At 46.8% G+C, this 19,375-nt stretch overlaps 2 protein-coding genes across 6 annotated transcripts in view; one reads left to right on the top strand and one right to left on the bottom strand.

Annotated features, from left to right (window-relative positions):
• Window positions 1-19,375, bottom strand: part of OPRL1 (opioid related nociceptin receptor 1) — a 257,707-nt gene that overhangs the window by 134,367 nt on the left and 103,965 nt on the right. Inside the window, exon 5 of one of the 5 annotated variants that reach the window (XM_053244353.1) lies at window positions 11,109-11,191. The exons of the other annotated variants lie outside the window; for them this stretch is intronic. Coding sequence (XP_053100328.1) covers window positions 11,109-11,191 — 83 coding nt within the window. Of the gene's footprint in view, window positions 1-11,108; window positions 11,192-19,375 lie in introns of those variants that run through there. 5 annotated transcript variants of the gene reach the window in all.
• On the top strand, window positions 8,522-11,046 carry NPBWR2 (neuropeptides B and W receptor 2). The gene is made up of 2 exons (XM_053244354.1): window positions 8,522-8,642; window positions 9,247-11,046. The coding sequence occupies exon 2, from the start codon at window positions 9,902-9,904 to the stop codon at window positions 10,892-10,894; it is 993 nt and encodes a 330-aa protein (XP_053100329.1). The 5' UTR covers window positions 8,522-8,642; window positions 9,247-9,901; the 3' UTR covers window positions 10,895-11,046.

The following is a 19,375-nucleotide window of genomic DNA, read 5'->3' as shown; positions in this document are numbered from 1 at the left end:
GTTGAGGTATCACATCCTTTTATTTGTTTGTTTATCTATGTATTATTAATTTGTTGTTGTTATTGTTGTTGTTACATTTATATGCCACTCTTCCTGCAAGGAGCCCACAGTGGTGTACATGGTTATGTTTATCCTCACAACAATCCTGTGAGGTAGGTTAAGCTGAGAGATACGTGACTGGCCCAGAGCCACCCAGTGAGTTTCATGGCTGAAAGGGGATTTGAATTCAGGTCTCCCCAGTCCTAGTCCAACCTTCTAACCACTACACCACGGTGGCTCTCTTTTATGCTTTCAGGATGCTCACTCTGACAATCTCACTATTTTCCTTGCCTTTTTGCAAATAGGATTGCATTTTGTGAGTTGATCTCTCTTGGAAGTCAATTAAAGAATCACACTCCTTCATTGGCAATTTCATTATAACTGGTCTTTTATGCAAGAAACAGCAGTTATCACAGACCAGCTTTTCAGGTCCATGAATTTAATTCCTCATCAAGTTGCAATGCTTGCTGCCATGAGCAGATGCTAAAAGTTGGCAGCTGGCAGACACTCTGGCTGGCATTGAGACTAAAGCACTACTGCAGTGCACGCCACAGGGGAGGGGTGATTTTTGTCAGCGTCCCCTTCCCACTGGACCCTCCTATGAATCCAAGAAATGGCTGACATACTGTGCAAGGGTACCTAGTAACCCTGCATTTGTGCAATCTGTGAAAGTTATGTTACACAAGAGTAAGCCCATTATTTCCAGTGGGCTTGCTCTGTAAAATGCAACTGGCACAAATTCTGCATTTGTGCCAATTGCACTAAGTTTGCATTTGTGCCAATTGCGCTCTTACACAAATGGTGCCAGTGCAATGTTACTAGGCTGATGTATCGTTGTGCAGAACGTCAGCCAGTATGCCCTTGAGGGCTACATAAGGGAAGGTGAGATCGATGAAAATTGTCTCTGCATGTTCTTTGCACCAGCCTGTTGTTCATCTGGATGCCAGCCACCAGTGGCATTGATGTGGATACTTAGGGACTTCTGCACTTCATCGGTTTAAGCTCTAACAAGCTATTCTAGCTGTACACCAAGGGTAATTTAAAATCTGCAGATTCCTGGAACCTCAGAAGAAAGGTGCTTACAGAAGGTGCTTACCAAAGGTGCTTACAGAACAGATGGGAGAGAAAACTGGCTTCCTATGCTCGGGGCAAGTAATCAGAGTGACCTCCCTTACATCTCTAGCAAATGAAGTCTTGTCTGCAGCTACTGGGACAGGATCAGCCCAAGAGTATAATTGCTCATGGATTGTTCCAAGTACTGCCGTGCACCAGAAGGCACTCCTCTGAGACGGAGATTCAAGTTGTTCAGCCCTATGAAACTCTTGTTCAAAAAAAAAAAAGAAGAAGAAGAATACCACAGTGGACTGACACAGAAAATGTATTATTCCAATCTTACAGATTATCAACCCACCAGCCACATTTCAGGCTAGCTATATATATAAAACCCTAAGGACCTATGTAGCACATAGAAGGTACGTGGCACATCTCATGAGAGTTGAGAGAGAGAGAGAGAGAGAGAGAGAGAGAGAGAGAGAGAGAGAGAGAGAGAGAGAGAGAAGGCACGGAGTAGGGGCAAGTGGCAGACAGAGGGGCAGCAGTTGCTGCCGAGGAGGAGGAAGGGTCGAGGTGGAGGAAAAAAGAAGCATTGAGCAGCGGTATTGCAGGGCCTTCATCACCCCACTGCGTCTCTTCATGAGGAAGACAGCCGAGCTGGGGTGGAAGAGTGCACCCAGGCCAGATGGCAAGGCCACCCTCCTTGCAAGGAGACTCATCAGGGCGACAGAGGCTGGCCCTCTCGAGGAGACTCTCCCTGAGTGAAGGGGAGGGGGGAGGATGAGTGAGTGTGCACAGAGAGCTCCAAAATGGGCCGAAAACAACCCGAACTGTCATTTGGGAGGCAGGTGGGCTCAGGGAAGGAGCTCTTGCCGCCAATTCTGCCTCCCCCTCCTTACTCTCCCCTCACCTCTGCGCGTGTCTGCCCCCTGCTGGCCACCCGCTGTCTGTGTTACCATACCCATTGTGCAACGGTGGTTAAAAAAAAGTTGTAAAATAGATTTAATGCCCCCCCACAGCCCTCGAGTTGGAGCAGCAAATCTTTTTTGCCTGCAGGTGGCACAAAACTTAATCCGCCCCAGTTTTGATGCCGCTTTATTCTTCTCTGGCTCAGATTAAAATCTGAGGCAGAGAATCATTCCTCTTCCCCACTCATCCCCCAAGCCCCTTCTCACCAACTTATCCAGTCCCCTGACCCCTCCACAGATCCCTCATGGCTTCTCTTGCAATAACATTTACCTCTCCAGGGCATCAGTAGTGGTAGCGCTCCGGCTGTGGGAAGGTAGGAGGTCTTCTCACTCACTCACTCATTCTCCTCTCCCGTAAAAATAATCCCAGCTAGCCCTTGGGAAATGTAGTTTTTCCAAAGGCTAGTGAAAACCTAACCTGAATATTGGATTCACTTGGAGCTTTTTCTGATTTTTGAAAGTTGTTCATCCCATTTACAAGTCAATCGAATGTAAGTTGTTCGCAGAGGATGTTGTCTGTCTCCCTTCATGGCTAATAAAATCTGCCAGGGAGGGTACAGGCAGAGGGTGGGAGGCTATAATCAATGCCTCATTAAGGGAGGGCAAGTTAGAATCATGCCTCAAGCATGATGGTAAGACCATTATTTAAAAAGCCCTCCCTGGATCCCTCCAACCTAGACAAATATAGACTTGTTTCTAACCTTCCCTTCTTGGGCAAGGTAATAGAATGTGTGGTGGCATCCCAGCTGCATAGGGTTTCAGACAATATGGATTATCTAGTCCCTTTTCAGTCTGGCTTCTGTCCTGGATATGGGATTGAAATGCTCTAGTGGATGACCTACACTGGGAGTTAGACAGGGGGAATGTGTCCCTGTTGGTTCTCCTGGACTTCTCAGTGGCGATCAATACCATCGACCATGGTATTCTTCTGGGCCGCCTCTCAAGTATGGGGATTGGAGGCATTGCTTTGGAGTGGCTTTGGTCCTTTCTTGGGGGAAGGGTCCAGAAGGTGGTGCTGGGAGACTAATGTTTGGCTCCGTGGCCATTGGCCTGTGGGGTCCCGCAGGGTCTGGTTTTGTCCCCATGCTGTTTAATGTCTACATGAAACTGCTGGGAGAAGTCATCCAGGGACTTGGACTGAGTTATCAGCAATATGCAGATGACACTCAGCTCTATCTGATCCTAGGCAGGCAATGGATGTCCTGAATAGGGGGCTGGAGCCAGTGATGGGTTGGATGTGGGCTAACAAACTGAGATTGAATCCTGGCAAGATGGAGGTACTGTTGGTCAGTAGGAGAGCCAATCAGGTTGCACTCCCCATGAAAGAGCAGTTGTGTAGTTTGGAGGTATTGCTGGACCCGGCTCTGCTTTTGGAAGCTCAGGTGGAGGCGGTGGCCAGGGGTGCCTTTGTTTCAGCTGGTGCGCCAGCTGCTTCCCTTACTCAAGAAGGCAGATCTGGCCACAGTTACCCTCGTCTTAGTCACGTCACACCTGGATAAAGAACAGCCCTGCTGGATCAGACCCAAGGCCCATCTAGTCCAGCATCCTGTCTCACACAGTGGCCCACCAGATGCCTCTGGAAAGCTCACAGTCAAGAGGTGAGGGCATGCCTCTCTCCTGCTGTTGCTCCCCTGCAACTTGTATTCAGAGGCATCTTGCCTCTGAGGCTGAAGTGGCTTATAGCCACCAGACTAGTATCCATTGAAAGAGCTGTCCTCCATGAATTTGTCTAAGCTCATTTTAAGCCATCCTAACTAGTGGCCATCACATCACTTCCTTTTGTAGTGAAATTCTTGACATTCAGTTTCATGGGATGGCTCCCGGTTAGCAGTGTGAAAGAGGGAGAAATATTTTCCTCTGACCACTCTCTCTACCTCATGCATACTTTTATATACCTCGATCATGTCTCCCTGTAATCGCCTCTTTTCCATACTAAAGCACCCCATAAGCTATAGCCTTGCCTCATAAGGAAGGTGCTCCAGGCTCCTGATCATCTTGGTTGCCCTCTTCTGCACCTTCTCCAGTTCTACAATGTCCTTCTTAAGATAGAGTGACCAGAAGTATTTGCAATACTCCAGATGTTTCTGCACCATAGATTTGTATAAAGGCATTATAATACTAGCATTCTTATTTTCAACCCCCTTCCTAATGATCTCATTCTTAATGATCTAGCATGGGATTTACCTTTTTCACAGCTGCCATGCACTGAGTCGACACTTTCAACGAGCTGTCCATCATGACCCCAAGTTCTCTCTCCTGATCAGTAACTGACAGCTCAGATCTCATCAGCATATATGTGATGAGTTTGTGATGAATTTTGCCCCAATATGCATCACTTTACACTTGCTTACACTGAACTACATTTGCCATTTTGTCACCCACTCCCCCAGTTTGGAGATATCTTTTTGCAGCTCCTCACAATCTGTTTTGGATTTCACTACGCTAAATAGTTTAGTGTCAACTGCAAATTTGGCCACTTTGCTGCTTACCCCAACTTCTAGATCATTTATGAACAAGTTAAAGAGCACTGGTCCCAGTACAGATCCCTGGGGGGGGGCACTTCTTACTTCCCTCCATTGTGAAAACTGCAACACACTCTATGTGGGGTTGCCCTTGAAGAATATTCAGAAACTGCAGCTAGTGCAAAATGCAGCAGCTAGGATGTTATCTGGAGATGCCCACCACTGGGACCATATCACACCCATTTTCAAAGGGCTACATTGCCTGCCAATATGTTTCCGGGGCCCCCTGCTTCATGTGCTAATGAGGGAGGCTCACCTTTTGTGCACGTGGGACAGGGCCTTCTCAGTTATTGCCCCAGACTTTGAAATGCTCTCCCAGTGGGCATCCACTCCCCAATCTCCATCACTGTTTTTAGAAAGCAATTAAAATCTTGGCTTTTTATCTGGGCTTTCATATGAGTGTTTAACAATAAATAAAGAAATAAATCTTGACAGAGGGATATACAGAGCTCACCATCAGCCAAGAGACAAACTCCAGCTGGTGGCAACTACCTCAATTGCATCTGGGTGCATGCACACTAGTCCTAACTACATCATCGTAAAACTGTTGGCCCAGCTAACCTGACAGGATTTACAATCCCTTCAGCTCTACTTCTGTGAGTTAAATAGAAAGTCTGGAGATAAGAGCAGCAGCTTAGCTGCACAACGAAAGTGGGAAAATGACTCACAAGAAAAGTTGTATAAACAAAATTAAAGTCCCTTGAACTAAACTAGGTACGCCCCCCCACCCACGATAACTGAGTAATAACTGAAAATAATGGAGCAAGGAATGAACAGAAAAGGACAGGCTGAAACACGAAAGGTTGAATCATTCTAAGTATGAATACTGTCTGCGGTAGGCAACGTTGCTGACAGTAACTGTAACAGGAACAGCGTCTGCTTAATATAGGGCTCGAGATAACCGGCAGCCAATCAGGCTTTCCTGACTCAGCACTTCTATTCCCTCTCCTGTGAGATCTTGCACCTGCGTGTCTCCCACTGAGCCTTTCTCTTGAGACGTCTTCTTAACACACATGAAATTCCAGCTTCCTCCTGATCAGTCTCTGTCCTCATCCTTCATCTCTGCCAGCTGTTCAGATTCCCCTATCTGCTGCCGTTCCAGCTCAGCGTCAGAGTCTGTTCTCACAGCCAAATCCTCCTGCTGTGCTTCTGAGCCTGCACTCCCAACCAAGTCCTCCTGCTCTTCCCCTGACTCAGAGGTCTGGGCCATGGCAACATCATAGGAACATAGGAAGCTGCCATATACTGAGTCAGACCACTGGTCCATCTAGCTCAATATTGTCTACACAAACTGCCAGCAGCTTCTCCAAGGTTGCAGGCAGGAATTTCTCTCAGCCCTATCTTGGAGAAGCCAGGGAGGGAACTTGAAACCTTCTGCTCTTCCCAGAGCAGCTCCATCCCCTGTGGGGAATATCTTACAGTTTTCATATGCAACCAGGGCAGACCCTGCTTAGCTAAGGGGACAAGTCATGCTTGCTACCACAAGACCAGTTCTCATCTCAGATGCAGGGGATGTGACCTATCAGACACCTCTCCCAATCCTCTCCAATCAGTACTTCATTCAAGCATTTGCTGGGTGCTTCTCTCTCTGCCCCATTCCCAGTGAGACAGAGAAATGAGTACCCAGTCAGCCAGTGATTGAACAAAGTACCGGAATATTGAGGATATATACTGAGCATATACCATCTCTGGAATTGAGCTTCTCAGGCTTGGAGGCTGAAAACTGGGCCAATTAGAGGTGATGAGAGAAGATGTTCCTTGAAAAACTAAAGAGTAACAAACTGTCAGGGCCAGATGGCACCCAACCAAGAGTTCTGAAGCAACTCAAATGAGAAATTGCTGAATTGCTAGCAATAGTATATAATGTGCCCCTAAAGTCAGGCTCTGTGCCAGAGGACTGGACTGTAGCTAATCTAACACCGATTTTCAAAAACGGGTCCAGGGGGGATCTGGGAAATTACAGTCCTGTTAGCTTAACTTCTGTGTGGGGCAAATTGATGGAAAGCATACTTAAGGACAAAACTGTTAAATGCACAGAAGAGCTGGCCTTTCTGAAGGAGCAGACTTCTGCAAGGGCAAGCCTTGTTTCACTAACCAAACCTTTTGGAGTTCTTTGAAAGTGTCAATAGGCATGTGATCCTCTAGGTTCAGAGGTAGAATGCCTCTGAGCACCAGTTGCAAGGGAGCAATGACAGGAGAGGGGGCATGCCAGGAGAGGGGGCAGGAGGGGGCATGCATCATCTCCCACTCTTGGGCTTCTTAGAGGCATCTGGGGGGCACTGTGGGAAACAGTGCTCCCCCACCCCAGCAGCCTAAGGGCATTTGTCCTCCCTTCTCCAGTGGTGGTTATGCCCTTGTTCCCACATTTACGTCTTCTTAACACTTCTACTGATATTTCAGTTAAAAACAGTAGAACAGAAGAAGGGCCTTGCTGGATCATGACCATAGTCTTTTTTGGCCAGCATCCTGTTTTCCACAGTTGCTCCCCTGCAACTGTTACTCAGGCATCCTGCCTCTGAACCTGGTGGCAGCCTATAACCATCAATACTGGAAGCCATTGACAGATTGGTCCTCCATGAATTTGTCTAAGCCCCTCTTAAAGCCATCCAAGCTGGGGATCATCGCCATATCCCATGGCAGAGAATGCTGTCTGGAAAAGTACTTCTCTTTGTTGGTCCTAAATTTCCTGGCATGATCCCTGATTCTAGTGTTTTGTGCCGAAGGACCCTGTCTTGAGCTTGATCTGGAGTTTTGCTTTAGGTTGAAATAATAATTAAAAACAACAGCTTTATTTATGGGCTGCCCTATAACAATTGTCCTCCAGCTGGCTCAATAAATTCAGTGGCAACCTTATTTATAGTGCTGCCGAAAGGCCAAAGAGCCACCTAATGGAGCAGCGGAGAAATGACTTGCCTAGCAAGCATGAGGTTGCCAGTTCGAATCCCCCCACTGGCATGTTTCCCAGACTATGGGAAACACCTATATCGGGCAGCAGCAATATAGGAAGATGCTGAAAGGCATCATCTCATACTGCACAGGAGATGGCAATGGTCAACCCCTCCTCTATTCTACCAAAGAAAACCACAGGGCTCTGTGGGAACCAGGAGTCGACACCGACTCAACTGCACAACTTTACCTTTAAGGGCCCCAAAAGATGTCCTGCACCCATGTCTGTTGGCTTATATGCTTGCCTTGATCGTTTATAAAGTGGGGGGTTGAGTGTGGGGAAATTAAATATTTATAACAAAAAGGGTAGGCAGTTGGTGGGGGGCTGAATAACCCCCCACCTTACTTCACCACACTCTAGTGTTTCAGGTACTTTTCTCCACAACCTGGCCTACTTCTGGGATCAGAGCCAGGAGGGGAAAATTGAAAATGCGTGGAAGAATGGAATGTAAGGATGCAACTGGGTAGATTCAGTCCCTATTGGTGTAAATAGACACCCCTCCAGTACCCTCCTACCTCACATGATGTAAACAAGGCAGGCAGATGGACCACAAACAGAGCAGCAGCCCCCCCTGCCCCCCCCGCCTCTTTTGTAGATGTTTTTTTATGGAGGAATTGTTTTCCCCACAACCTAAAAATAGCTGCGTCTCAAACATGTCTATCCCCCCCCCCCCAAAAAAAAGGGACATCAGAAAGTGTTGGTTCTGGATAGGTTTCATAAACCCCTGTGCTTATTGTAAAAATCTAACACTGACTTTTTCTACTTCTCTGTGTTTTTGGTTTTGTTTTGTTTTTTTGTTAAAGGAGCAAGAATGTTACATCTAGTGTTTTGCAATGCTGCAGGGTTTGTTATTACTTAAGGAGACGGAAGTAGATATAAATAATGATTCCCCAGTAAGACACAAGCTAATTTTGCAGATTTATTTATACAGTTTTCCCCAAACACACATACGCTCCTCTCTGTCTCTCACGCACACGTGTAACAGGAATATACAGCGTCAGCCTAGCTAAGAGACCCTCCTCCAACTCTGCCTTAGACGGAAGAGTCAGAACAGTGCAAAGCAGCCGGGCAGCAGATGTTGGAGCAAAAAGGAAGGAATCCTGGCTTGATCAGGTAAGAGGAGCACTGATTGATCGAGAGGAGTTTTAAGGACTCATCTGGGCAAGCCCTCACCTCTGCGGTCCACAAAATGGAGAGGGGGACACTGGAAATCTCAGCAGGTTGAAATCTGAAATCTGGTGGGGCTTTTCATCCCTTTTGCTCTCTGCAAAGCATGAATGCCAGCGAGAGGATATTTGGGAGTCAAATGGGCTCCAATTTGCCCCATGTTGAGGAATGTTGAGAAGTGATGGAGAGGGGGGATCAGCAATATGAACACAATGAAAGGTAAGGAAAGGGGGGGAGGGAACCCAAGCTTTTCTCTTTTGCTTTAGGGCTCTTTTATTTCAGAAGGTTGCTTTCCCAATCTTGCTTAGACATGCAAGTTTCAGGGGTTGGGCATATCCAGAATCAGTTGAGTTACATTGTATTTAAATACTGTCGATGTACTAATCCTGTATTCTACCAAAATTCTACCACAGGGCTCTGTGGGCACCAGGAGTCGAAATCAACTTGATGGCACACTTTACCTTTACTTTACCTTTGCATCAGCCGAGCACAGGAGTAAGAAGCTTATTCAGTCCCTATTGTCCCTTTCTGTCCCTTTTCTTTCCTGCAGGGTCTTAGAAAGTGGCTGATGCCTCAGAAGTATGTGAAGTCTCCGCTGGGATGGACAGAATAAGGCTGTTTTCATTGTCTGCAAGTGAGCTGATGGGGAGCCAGATCCTGTGACAGAGCAGGAAGTTGTTGCAAGTTACAGCCAGAGGTACTTTCCTTTCCATTTCCAACAGAGAAAAGGGCCCAGGGATGACACTGTGCAGGGGAGCTTGTTCAGGGAGTTCACTGACCAGCAATATTCAGTCTGAAGAAGAGGAAATCCACTTTAAACAGTTAATCAGGATCCAGATGATGACGGTGTCTAACACAGAACAGCTGCAGTTCATAGAGAGCTGCGGAACTTTACCCTGAAAGTCAGTTTTCTTTTACTTTTTCAAAGTCTTCGTTTGCTCCAGTGATCTGACCAGCACTCGTGATTGGGGTTGGAATCTTCTCCACTAATCTATCTAAGAACTTTCGTGAGAGCTGCATATCACCTCCTGCTACTCCTTTTGAAAAGAGCCCTTTGCTTTGGCATTTGACTCCCAGCCTCTCTCACCATTTCCCCTTTCTTCAACTTTGCCAATGTCTATAGAGCCTTTCACCATGGCCAAGCTTCTTGACTTGCTCACGTACAATAGAATCTGAAAACTGAACTGTACAAAAAGTGAGCAGGTATGGCAAATTCCTCCAGGGGTGGAGATCCGAATGCCACCTGCATTGGAACAAGTAACGGCTCCTGCTACCACAACACTACCAACTCCATATTCTATGAACAGTCCCCGGACTTCTATGTCGTCCTCCCTGTGATCTATTCTGTCATCTGTGCTGTGGGTCTGACAGGAAACACAGCTGTCATCTATGTGATCCTCAAAGCCCCTAAGATGAAGACAGTCACCAACATGTTCATCCTGAACTTGGCCATAGCTGATGACTTGTTCACTCTGGTCCTGCCCATTAATATTGCAGAACACCTCTTGCACTACTGGCCCTTTGGAGAAATCCTCTGCAAAGTGATCCTGTCAATAGATCACTACAATATTTTCTCCAGCATTTACTTTCTCACTGTGATGAGCATAGACAGATACCTGGTGGTTCTGGCTACCGTCAGGTCGAAGCGGATGCCGCATCGTACCTACCGTGCGGCTCGCATCGTGAGCTTCGGCATTTGGCTCCTAGTCACTCTCATCGTTTCCCCTTTCTTCGTCTTCGCCAATGTCTATAAAGACAACTTGGACATCAAAAGCTGTGCACTCAATTTCCCAAGGCCTGAAAGGGCTTGGTTCAAAGCCAGTAGGATCTACACCCTCATCCTGGGCTTTGCCATACCTGTGTCTACCATCTGCATTCTTTACACAATGATGCTGTATAAACTAAGAAACATGCATTTGAACTCCAATGCTAGAGCCCTAGACAAAGCCAAAAAGAAAGTCACCATCATGGTCTTTATTGTCCTGGCTGTGTGTCTTTTCTGCTGGACTCCGTTTCATTTGGCCACCATCGTGGCTCTGACCACCGACGTGCCGCAGACCTCCGTGGTCATTGGCATCTCCTACTTCATCACGAGTCTGAGTTATGCCAATTCTTGCTTGAATCCCTTCTTGTATGCCTTCCTGGATGACAGCTTTCGGAAAAGTTTCAGAAAGATGCTTGAATGCAGAGCTGCTTAGAATGTTGCCTGAGCTTTTCAGAGATTTGTTAGGGGTGCTTTTCATATGCCATGGCTTTAGTGGCAAGTCTCGCAGACTTTTGTCTGTCTGAAGAACTTTACTGTGGCGTGTATTTTTGTTTTCTGTTTACTGTGTCTGTCTGGAGGCTGACTGTATGTCTTCTTTGTAAAAGTCGTCTTTTTGAGTTTTAATTCTTTTCATTTATTTTGCTTTGCTAATAGATGTGGCCAGAAAGAAAAGGGAGGAAGGTCGAAATTGTAGCAATGTCTTTTTTGTGTCCTGGTCTGCCTTTGCCCCCTGGTGGAGAAAAGCAAAATAGCTGACGATAAAGAGCATGAAAATGGAGCAGGGACAATGAGTGACTGGGCAGTTCTCTCTTCTCACTTATTTTACTTTCACTTCTGTTCGATTAATATCTAATGAGCATGCAGACCACTGTGCACTACAGCAATCACCAGGGAAATCCTTGAGGGAGAACAAAAAAGCTTTTGTCTTAACCATGTAAACAAAGAATGTTGAAACTGTATATGCTCAGAATATGTCATTTTAAAATATATATAGGACTCCACAAGTTAGCAGGAGCGGTTTCTACATGCTGTGTGCTTGGGTCAATATGGAAAAATTCCAAAGAAAGAAGAAACCCCTGAAATTCTAGAGAGAATCTCCACTTTGGAGAAATTTCTCGGCATCCTGGTGCTAGTCCATTCAGCTCTGCTGTGGTGCAGGGATGCAGCTTGTAAGAAACGCAAAGAACCTAACCATACTCATCAGGCTAAGCCCAGCATTTGCAGCACAAGTCAGCCAGATTCTTCTGCAAGTTCATAAGCATGGCAGGTGAAAACCATAGGAACATAGGAAGCTGCCATATAATGAGTCAGACCCTTGGTCCGTCTAGCACAGTATTGTCTTCACTGACTGGCAGCAGCCTCTCCAAGGTTGCAGGCAGGAATCTCTCTCAGCCCTATCTTGGAGATGCTGCCAGGGAGGGAACTTGGAACCTTTTTCTGCTCTTCCCAGAGCGGCTCCATCCCCTGAGGGGAATATCTTCCAGTGCTCACACTTCTAGTCTTCCATTCAAATGCATCCAGGGCAACTCTGCTTAGCTAAGGGGACAAGTCATGCTTGCTACCACAAGACCAGCTCTCCTCTCCTGGAAAATAAAACTAACCGAGCAGACAATTAAAAACTCGTGTGTGCACGCACATGCACACGCCTTAGAGGAAACCTAGTGGAGTGCATTTTTTTGAAAAAATTGGGAGTGAAGGTCTAAATATTAACCTATGAGGAGCCCCTGGTGGCGCAGTGGTAAAACTGCTGCCCTGTAACCAGAAGGTTGCAAGTTCGATCCTGACCAGGGGCTCAAGGTTGACTCAGCCTTCCATCCTTCCGAGGTCGGTAAAATGAGTACCCAGAATGTTGGGGGCAATATGCTAAATCATTGTAAACCGCTTAGAGAGCTTCCAGCTATAGAGCGGTATATAAATGTAAGTGCTATTGCTATTGCTATTGCTATTGCTATGAAGAGAATACTTTGGTCAGCATTCTGGGCCTCTGGAATCAGATTCTTTAGTCAACTAAAGGGCCGTCTGGTGAGTCTTGAGGACTAGCAGATTGACTCTGGGATTTGCTTTGGCACAAACCCAAGCAAGAGGCCTGTCTGTTCTGTGACCGGGGGCGGGGGCACAAGTGAGGCAGACGGAGCCAGGGTACTCTAGAACTTCCAGTGTGGTCCAGGGCCGCAGGGAAGCACCTTAGAACCTGGTGGATGTACAAGGTTCTAGAGCAGCCTTGCTATGTCGGATGCAGCGGGCACCACTCAGAGAGCCAGCAAGGTGGGCAAGTTGAGAGAGTGGTCCACGCTGCTGCCAATTTTCTGGCAACATCCTAACCCTAACCCTGAACCATGGGCGGGGGCGTTCAGTCTGATGTTGGACCAAACCGAGGGGAGGGGGGTTGGTTTGACGCCAAACCATCGAACCGAACCGGTTAAACATCAAACAGGTTTGGGATCGAACCTGTTTGCACATCCCTAAAGTGCATGGCCTTCAGAATATCTTATGGCAATGCAGCACTGTGAACTTTCCTGTTCCTAGTAAAATGGCAATATTGCCAGTTTAGTGTTTCTTCCATGAGGGACCAGTTATGTTCCAAAGAGTAGTTCCAGAAGTTAATGTGTGACTATTTTAATGAACCTACATTAGTCCTGTCAGGGGTATGTAGTGGAGAACCACTGTCATAAACAAGTATAGAATAATTTGGATGGGCGTCTAGGGTTTCCCCACCAACAACACCATTAAAAGGGACTTTTGGAACTATGGGACATAGGTGACCATTAAAATGGGCTTTAAAGGGGGCTTAGACAAATTCATGGAGGACAGGTCTATCAATGGCTAGCAACCTAATGGCTCTAAGTTGCCTCCAGGCTCAGAGCCAAGATTAGAAGCCTCTGAATACCAGTCACAGGGGAGCAACAGCAGGGGAGAGAGAGCATGTTTGCATCTCCTGCCTGTGGGCTTCCCAGAGGCATCTGGTGGGCCAGTGGGGGAAACAGAGTGCTGGACTAGATGGGCCTTGGGCCTGATCCAGCAGGGCTGTTCTTATGTTCTTACAATTGAGATATCACTTATTACTGAATGGAGTATATAATATTTGCACATTGGGAGGGGGGAATATGAGGGGCTCACAAAAAGCCAGATTCTTGAGGGCACTGGAAGCCCTACAGGTATGCACCTTTCAGTCACAGATTAGTGGATCCTCTGCTTCTGTTCTGTCTGTATCTGCCTGAATTAGGTATGCATTCATTTTTGGGCTGCAAGCATCACAAACAAAATAAGGCCTATTGGGTTCAGGCCCCACTCATTCTGAAACCTGATGGCACACGAATGAGTACAAACGGGATACTCTTGAACAGATATGAATGAGGTTCATTTTCAGAACCATCTGTCTGGAGTTTGTTGTTCTTTTAACTTGTAGCATTTGCTGCCACCTCTGTTGGAGGGAACAGGAACTCAGATGCATTGTCACCTCCTTGAATACCTCCTCTCACCTCCCCAGACTCAGCATCATCCTGGAGCAGCGTGACTAAAAAATGGCCATTGCCAAGGAAAAATGTCAGGTGCTAAACTGATTCCAGGTGGTGTCTGCTAGGAGGCTGCTGGGCCTTGGAGTGCTACTGATATAAGCAGTAACAAAAAATACCATTTAATGTAAGGAAAAGAAATATATTTTTTTAAAAAATAAATAAAACCACTAAGGGGAAATTAATCAGGATCCTCCAAATGGACCCTGAAACATTTGGGGCCCATTCAGGGGAGACCCTGACTGGGCCCAAAATGAAAGCCAAGAAGAGCCTCAGAAACGAAAATGCTCCCGACCAAAAAGACCTTTGGCATAGAGAGCATTTCCCCTTCCCCCTTTGAGATTTGCTGAGGGAACTCACCACCCCCTTTGCTGGAAGAAATGAATGCTCATAACCATGCTGCCAAACTGGTGAGAAGCACGGGAAGGTTGGGAGCAACTGGGACGGAGGGAGGCCACAATGAACGGTTGTTTTCCCTACAAAGTTGCTGCAGTGTTTGGGGAGATCCCTTCAGTGGTGACTGGTAGTCTATCCCCCTCTTTATAGCATTTGGATCACGTAATCCTATTTCAATCACTGTTGAAAGCGTTTCCAAGATGCCTGAAGGAAGGGCATCATCTGCTCCAATAGAGTGATCCCAAATCAACTGAGGCTTCTGAGATCTTGATTGCTCTCAACAGCACTGGTGGGTGAGTACAAAGGCCAAGGGGAAAAAAGCAGAGGTTACAAGTTTGACTGTAAACAGTGTTGAACTTCATTGTTTTGCGAACTGAGTAGTCAAAATGGGACCCCTTCCCACTCGTTTTTAAAAGGAACAATGTGCAATTTCGATGAGGAAATAATGTTCCTCATATGATATGATTCTGATGCATCTGCTTTACAACACGTCATGATAAGGCTGGCCTGGCATTTCGAACTGTAGAGCAAGAGCATGGCAGTCTTGCCATATTGCTATGTCACAGTAAGAGACATAAAAGAGATGGAGATCAATCTTCTGCTGGGCATCTCCCAAATGACATATAAAGTCCGTTCTCGTGATGTGAGCTGCCAGGCTTCTCCCAGGCATCTTGTGAGGTCTGGAGTGCCTGCTCCAGACTTGGGTAGCTCAGTTTTTCTACCAAGGGTTTTACCCATGCATTTTGCCTCGGTAGGTGATAGTATGGACAACCACCCCTGGGTTCCTGGGCTCCCTACTGGCCTGCCGCCATTTTGGGCCGCGAGTTGGGGAGGAAGAGCAGCCACATGGAATGCACAAACACTGCATTCTGGGTCCACAGAAGACCTGGAGCATGCATTGGTTTCCCGTTCCAGCCGGCACTTTGCCAATCGCTGCCCTGTGTGTGTGTGTGTGTGGGCAGGCAAATGGCAAAGCTTTGGTTTTGAGTTCATTGTCTGCGGGGAGGCAGGTAGGAGCCTGCCTCCCTGCCCACCCTACCCACCATCCAGGTGAGAGGTCGTCTGCATGACCTTATAGCGTCTTCCTCAGGTGCAGATGGATACAGTAAAAGTACTCTTATTTCTTTGGCTTGCTTTACCCAGTGTGTGTCTGAAGTGGTACAGGAGCTTGCAAATGATAGCATGTCCCTAGTGGCACATTTCCTTTCAAGCCTTCTATTGTCACCCACAGAGTTTCTGTGGAGAACTCCAGTCTTCCTAGGTTTTCTAGCTTGTTAGCTTCTTTCCCTTCTTTCACATTCAGTCCTACTCCACCCCCAGTTCACCCCTCCCTGTCCTTTTATAGCGTTTATATCCAGGGATACCAGTGTCCCACTGGTTCTCACCATTCCACCACGTTTCCGTTACGCCCACTATATCTATGTTTTCATTAGCAGCCAAGCACTCCAGCCCACCCATCTTGGCTCAGAGGCTTCTGGCACTGCTATATAAGCACCTATATGCTGGATCTCTAACCTGGTGTGTGCTATCTTGCTTTTGGCCATTTGATCTCTTTGAGCAGCTAGAACATCCTCCTGCCTGCTCTTTATGTGGCTCTACTCTGTCTCCTTCTGGCTTATCGGAAGCCTCTATACCCTTGCAACTTAAAGGATAGCATTTGCTGGACAGGATACTGCCTAGCTCCTGTCAGCTATCCCCCAGGCATCATTTTAAAAGCTACTCTGTGAACCTTTTTGATTTTAAGTGCCAGCAGTCGGGTTCCATCTTGCTTCAAGTGGAGCCCGTCCTCTTTGTATGGGCTCATCTTGTCCCAAGATGTACCCCAGTGCATAACAACTCTAAACACTGCTTCCTGGCACCGACGTCTCATCCACTCATTGAGACCCCTCTGTCCTGCCTCTCTCGCTGGCACTGAGCCAAGGTGGGGAAACAGTGGGAGGGAGGTTGAGGCAGAGTGAAATGCGACTCTCACCATGCAGAGCAGAGGTCCTGGTCCGAATGGTGGGCCTGCTCATCATTTCTTGGTAACAGCTGAGCCTCGATGCTACAAGCTGTGCCAGCCTTTTACTCCAGGTGTAGCTTGGCCCTTCACCCACACGTCTTGTGCACTTCAGGAAACATTTATCAGCTGAATGATCATCATGAGGAAGGGAGCGTTTGGAGGCCCAGAGGTCATAAGAAGAGCGCCTCTGCACAGTGCACACACTCTGGCCGGGGACCTCTCCGACTGCCGGGCCAAGTAATTTGTACCAGCTCCCCCCACCCCCGTCGGCCCTGGTCCTGATGGCACGTTCCTCTGCCCCCATCAGTGACATGAAACAAGACACTCCATATCCCATGCAAGAAGTCATTCCAGTCTGGCCAGCAGCAGGCAAGGGTGTCTCCAGTTCTGCTTGCTGGAGCCAGGGATCAAACCTGGTCTTTCATGCAAACCATATTTGTATCTCAGATTTGTGTCCCAGAGCCTGGTCTAAGGACACATAATGCAGCCACCTTGTTGAAGTCTTGGTGCGGTCGATGCCTGGATGGGAAGCCCATGTATGCCACCTTTGGGAGTGGGGTGGCAGCTCAGTGGTACATAATCTGCTTGGCATGCAGAAGGCTGCAGGTTCAATCCTTGGCAGCATCTCCCTGCATGAGAAAGACTCCTGCCTGAAGCCCTAGAGAGCTGCTGCTAGTCAGTCTAGACAACACTGAGCTGATGGATTGAATGGTCTGACTCCGTATAAGGCAGCTTCCCATGTTCCAAAGCATGCAATCTGCCCCCGACTTATGGTCCTTTGCCCAGGCACTTTTATTATAAGGGCAAAAAAACGGGATGCACGCCAAATGGAAGGACTGCTATAACTGCAAAAATAGCCAAGGAACTAAATGGAGGGGGGAAAGGGCAAGACACTTGTATCCTTGAACCAAATTCAAGATGCTATATTATAAATGAGGGTAATAAACCCGTATCAAACATAAGTCTAGAGAACTAGAATCAATAACAACAGTTTAGCAGGTAATTCTGCACATGCATATATCCAAACATTGTAACTCATATAGTTGATCATAACAAGAAATATACATATAAACAAGCACATAAATGTACTGCATCACAATGTATGTTAGTCCATATGAGGAAAGATGGAAGAATAAACCCTCAGTTATTGATGAAAAATCCAAAAAAGTGCTAATGGAGTAGATGATATCTAAACATGCATGTAGAAAAATATAGCATCATAAAGGAGTAAAACTTCTTGCCAAGCTGGAGAAAATCCTTGGCTATTTTTGCAGTTATAGCAGTGCTCCTCTGGCTAATTTTGCAGCATTTGCTGCTATCAATAGCATTTTCATGGTCTCTGAGCATTTACCTTGCACTGTGTTTTTTCTATCCCAATTCCTTACTTTTATTATAAGCCCTGAACTCCCTCCTCTGTATAGCTTAAGAGAGCTGTCTCTTTCAAGATGCATTTCTCCAGCAAAAGATGTTCTGCACACCTTGCAGAACTCCCTGTATTTGCAGAACTCACCTGCCTTGTCCATACCGCTCATCTGTAAATCTCCAGGTTCTCTTGCTCTCCTGAAAAGATTGTGGGACTTCTGGGCAGTGAGGGCTTATACAGAGCCTTGAACACTCTTGGCACGACATCAATCTTTTTGGAGACACTTTAGATTGAAAACAACCAGCCAGTGTCAGCCCTCTGGGTTCTTTCACATGACCAAATGGGGGTGGATGGGAGAAAAGGCAGGTTCTTACCTTCCTGCTCCCAGATGACTGGAGCCTGCTCTTGGCTTCGCCCCACACACACCGCCAAATGAACACCACAGCTGTATTCTCCAGAGCTTCAAACGGGAGCTGGGGCCTCTAGCAATACCACAATCCAGTCTGGGAGCAGCAGAGAGACAGCCTGCATTAGTACAGCAGCGCCGCTCTGCCTGGCCCCTCTTTCCACCCAGCTCTATGGTTAAAATGACCACCAGCAGCCCTGGAACAGCTTTTAATGGTGCACAGACAACCAATAAAGGAGGTAGGACTGGCTTGGTTGTCCTGTTACCACACCTTTAACCTGGATAGACAATCTGGGGTACTCAGGTTCAGCACAGCTCAGTAGGGGTGTGCACAACACTGGTTTGCCCGGTTCTGTTTGAATCCAGACCAGACTCGAACCGGACAGGGAATGTACAGTTTTGTGCCCCCGAACTAGAACACTGGCTCAGCTCAAGTTCGAGCCCGTTCCGGGTTCGAATAGTAATTTTTTTAAAAAAATTTAAACTTTAAAACCATCCGATATTATACTTTCATCAACCCCATGCTGGACTGGAATGGCCCAAAGCAGCCCAGATGGGTATTTCATAAATAACATCTTTGCCAATACAGTGGGATACATTAAATACACATGTGAAGAACATCTTAGGAATGTAATCCATGCATTAGTAAAATATTGTTAATCCATTCCCAGCAAAAACCTATTCTCAGAACTTCAGAATGTTTAAGCGTGAACATGCCATAACATCACAGCAGCAAGAGGAATCACAGAAAACTGTTATTTTTTAGACATCCCCCCACCCCGTTTCCAAGAGGGAAATAGCAGTTTGTTCTACTTTGTGCCTTGTTTGTTTGTCCCACATTTTATCTCGAAATGAGTCTTTTTTTTTGTTCTTCCACTACTGGCTGACATACCATGCAAGAGTGTGTTAGCCCAGTCCTACTGCATGCACACTGTTGTGCAAGCTACACAAATTCGCACAAATACAAACGTCATGCAAATGACATCCACAGGAGTAAGCCCATTATTTTAAATTGTCTTACTCTAGTGTAACATCATTTGCACAACTTACATAACTTGCACCACCTGTGCGCACATAATGTTACTGGGCTGATGTACCCTTGCATGGTATGTCAGCTATTCTTTCTGCAATGATGATATGATTCATATTGGGACATTAATATTCTGAAACTTCAGTTGGTGCAGAATGCAGCTGCTCGTTCCCCATCTGGTGTGCAGCTTCTCTTCCCCAGTCAG

This window comes from Hemicordylus capensis, chromosome 4 (genome assembly GCF_027244095.1).
Source record: "Hemicordylus capensis ecotype Gifberg chromosome 4, rHemCap1.1.pri, whole genome shotgun sequence".
In the NCBI taxonomy this organism is placed as follows: Eukaryota; Metazoa; Chordata; class Lepidosauria; order Squamata; family Cordylidae; genus Hemicordylus; species Hemicordylus capensis.
Note: the sequence above shows the minus strand (reverse complement) of the source record. Positions and strands in the feature narration are given on the sequence as shown.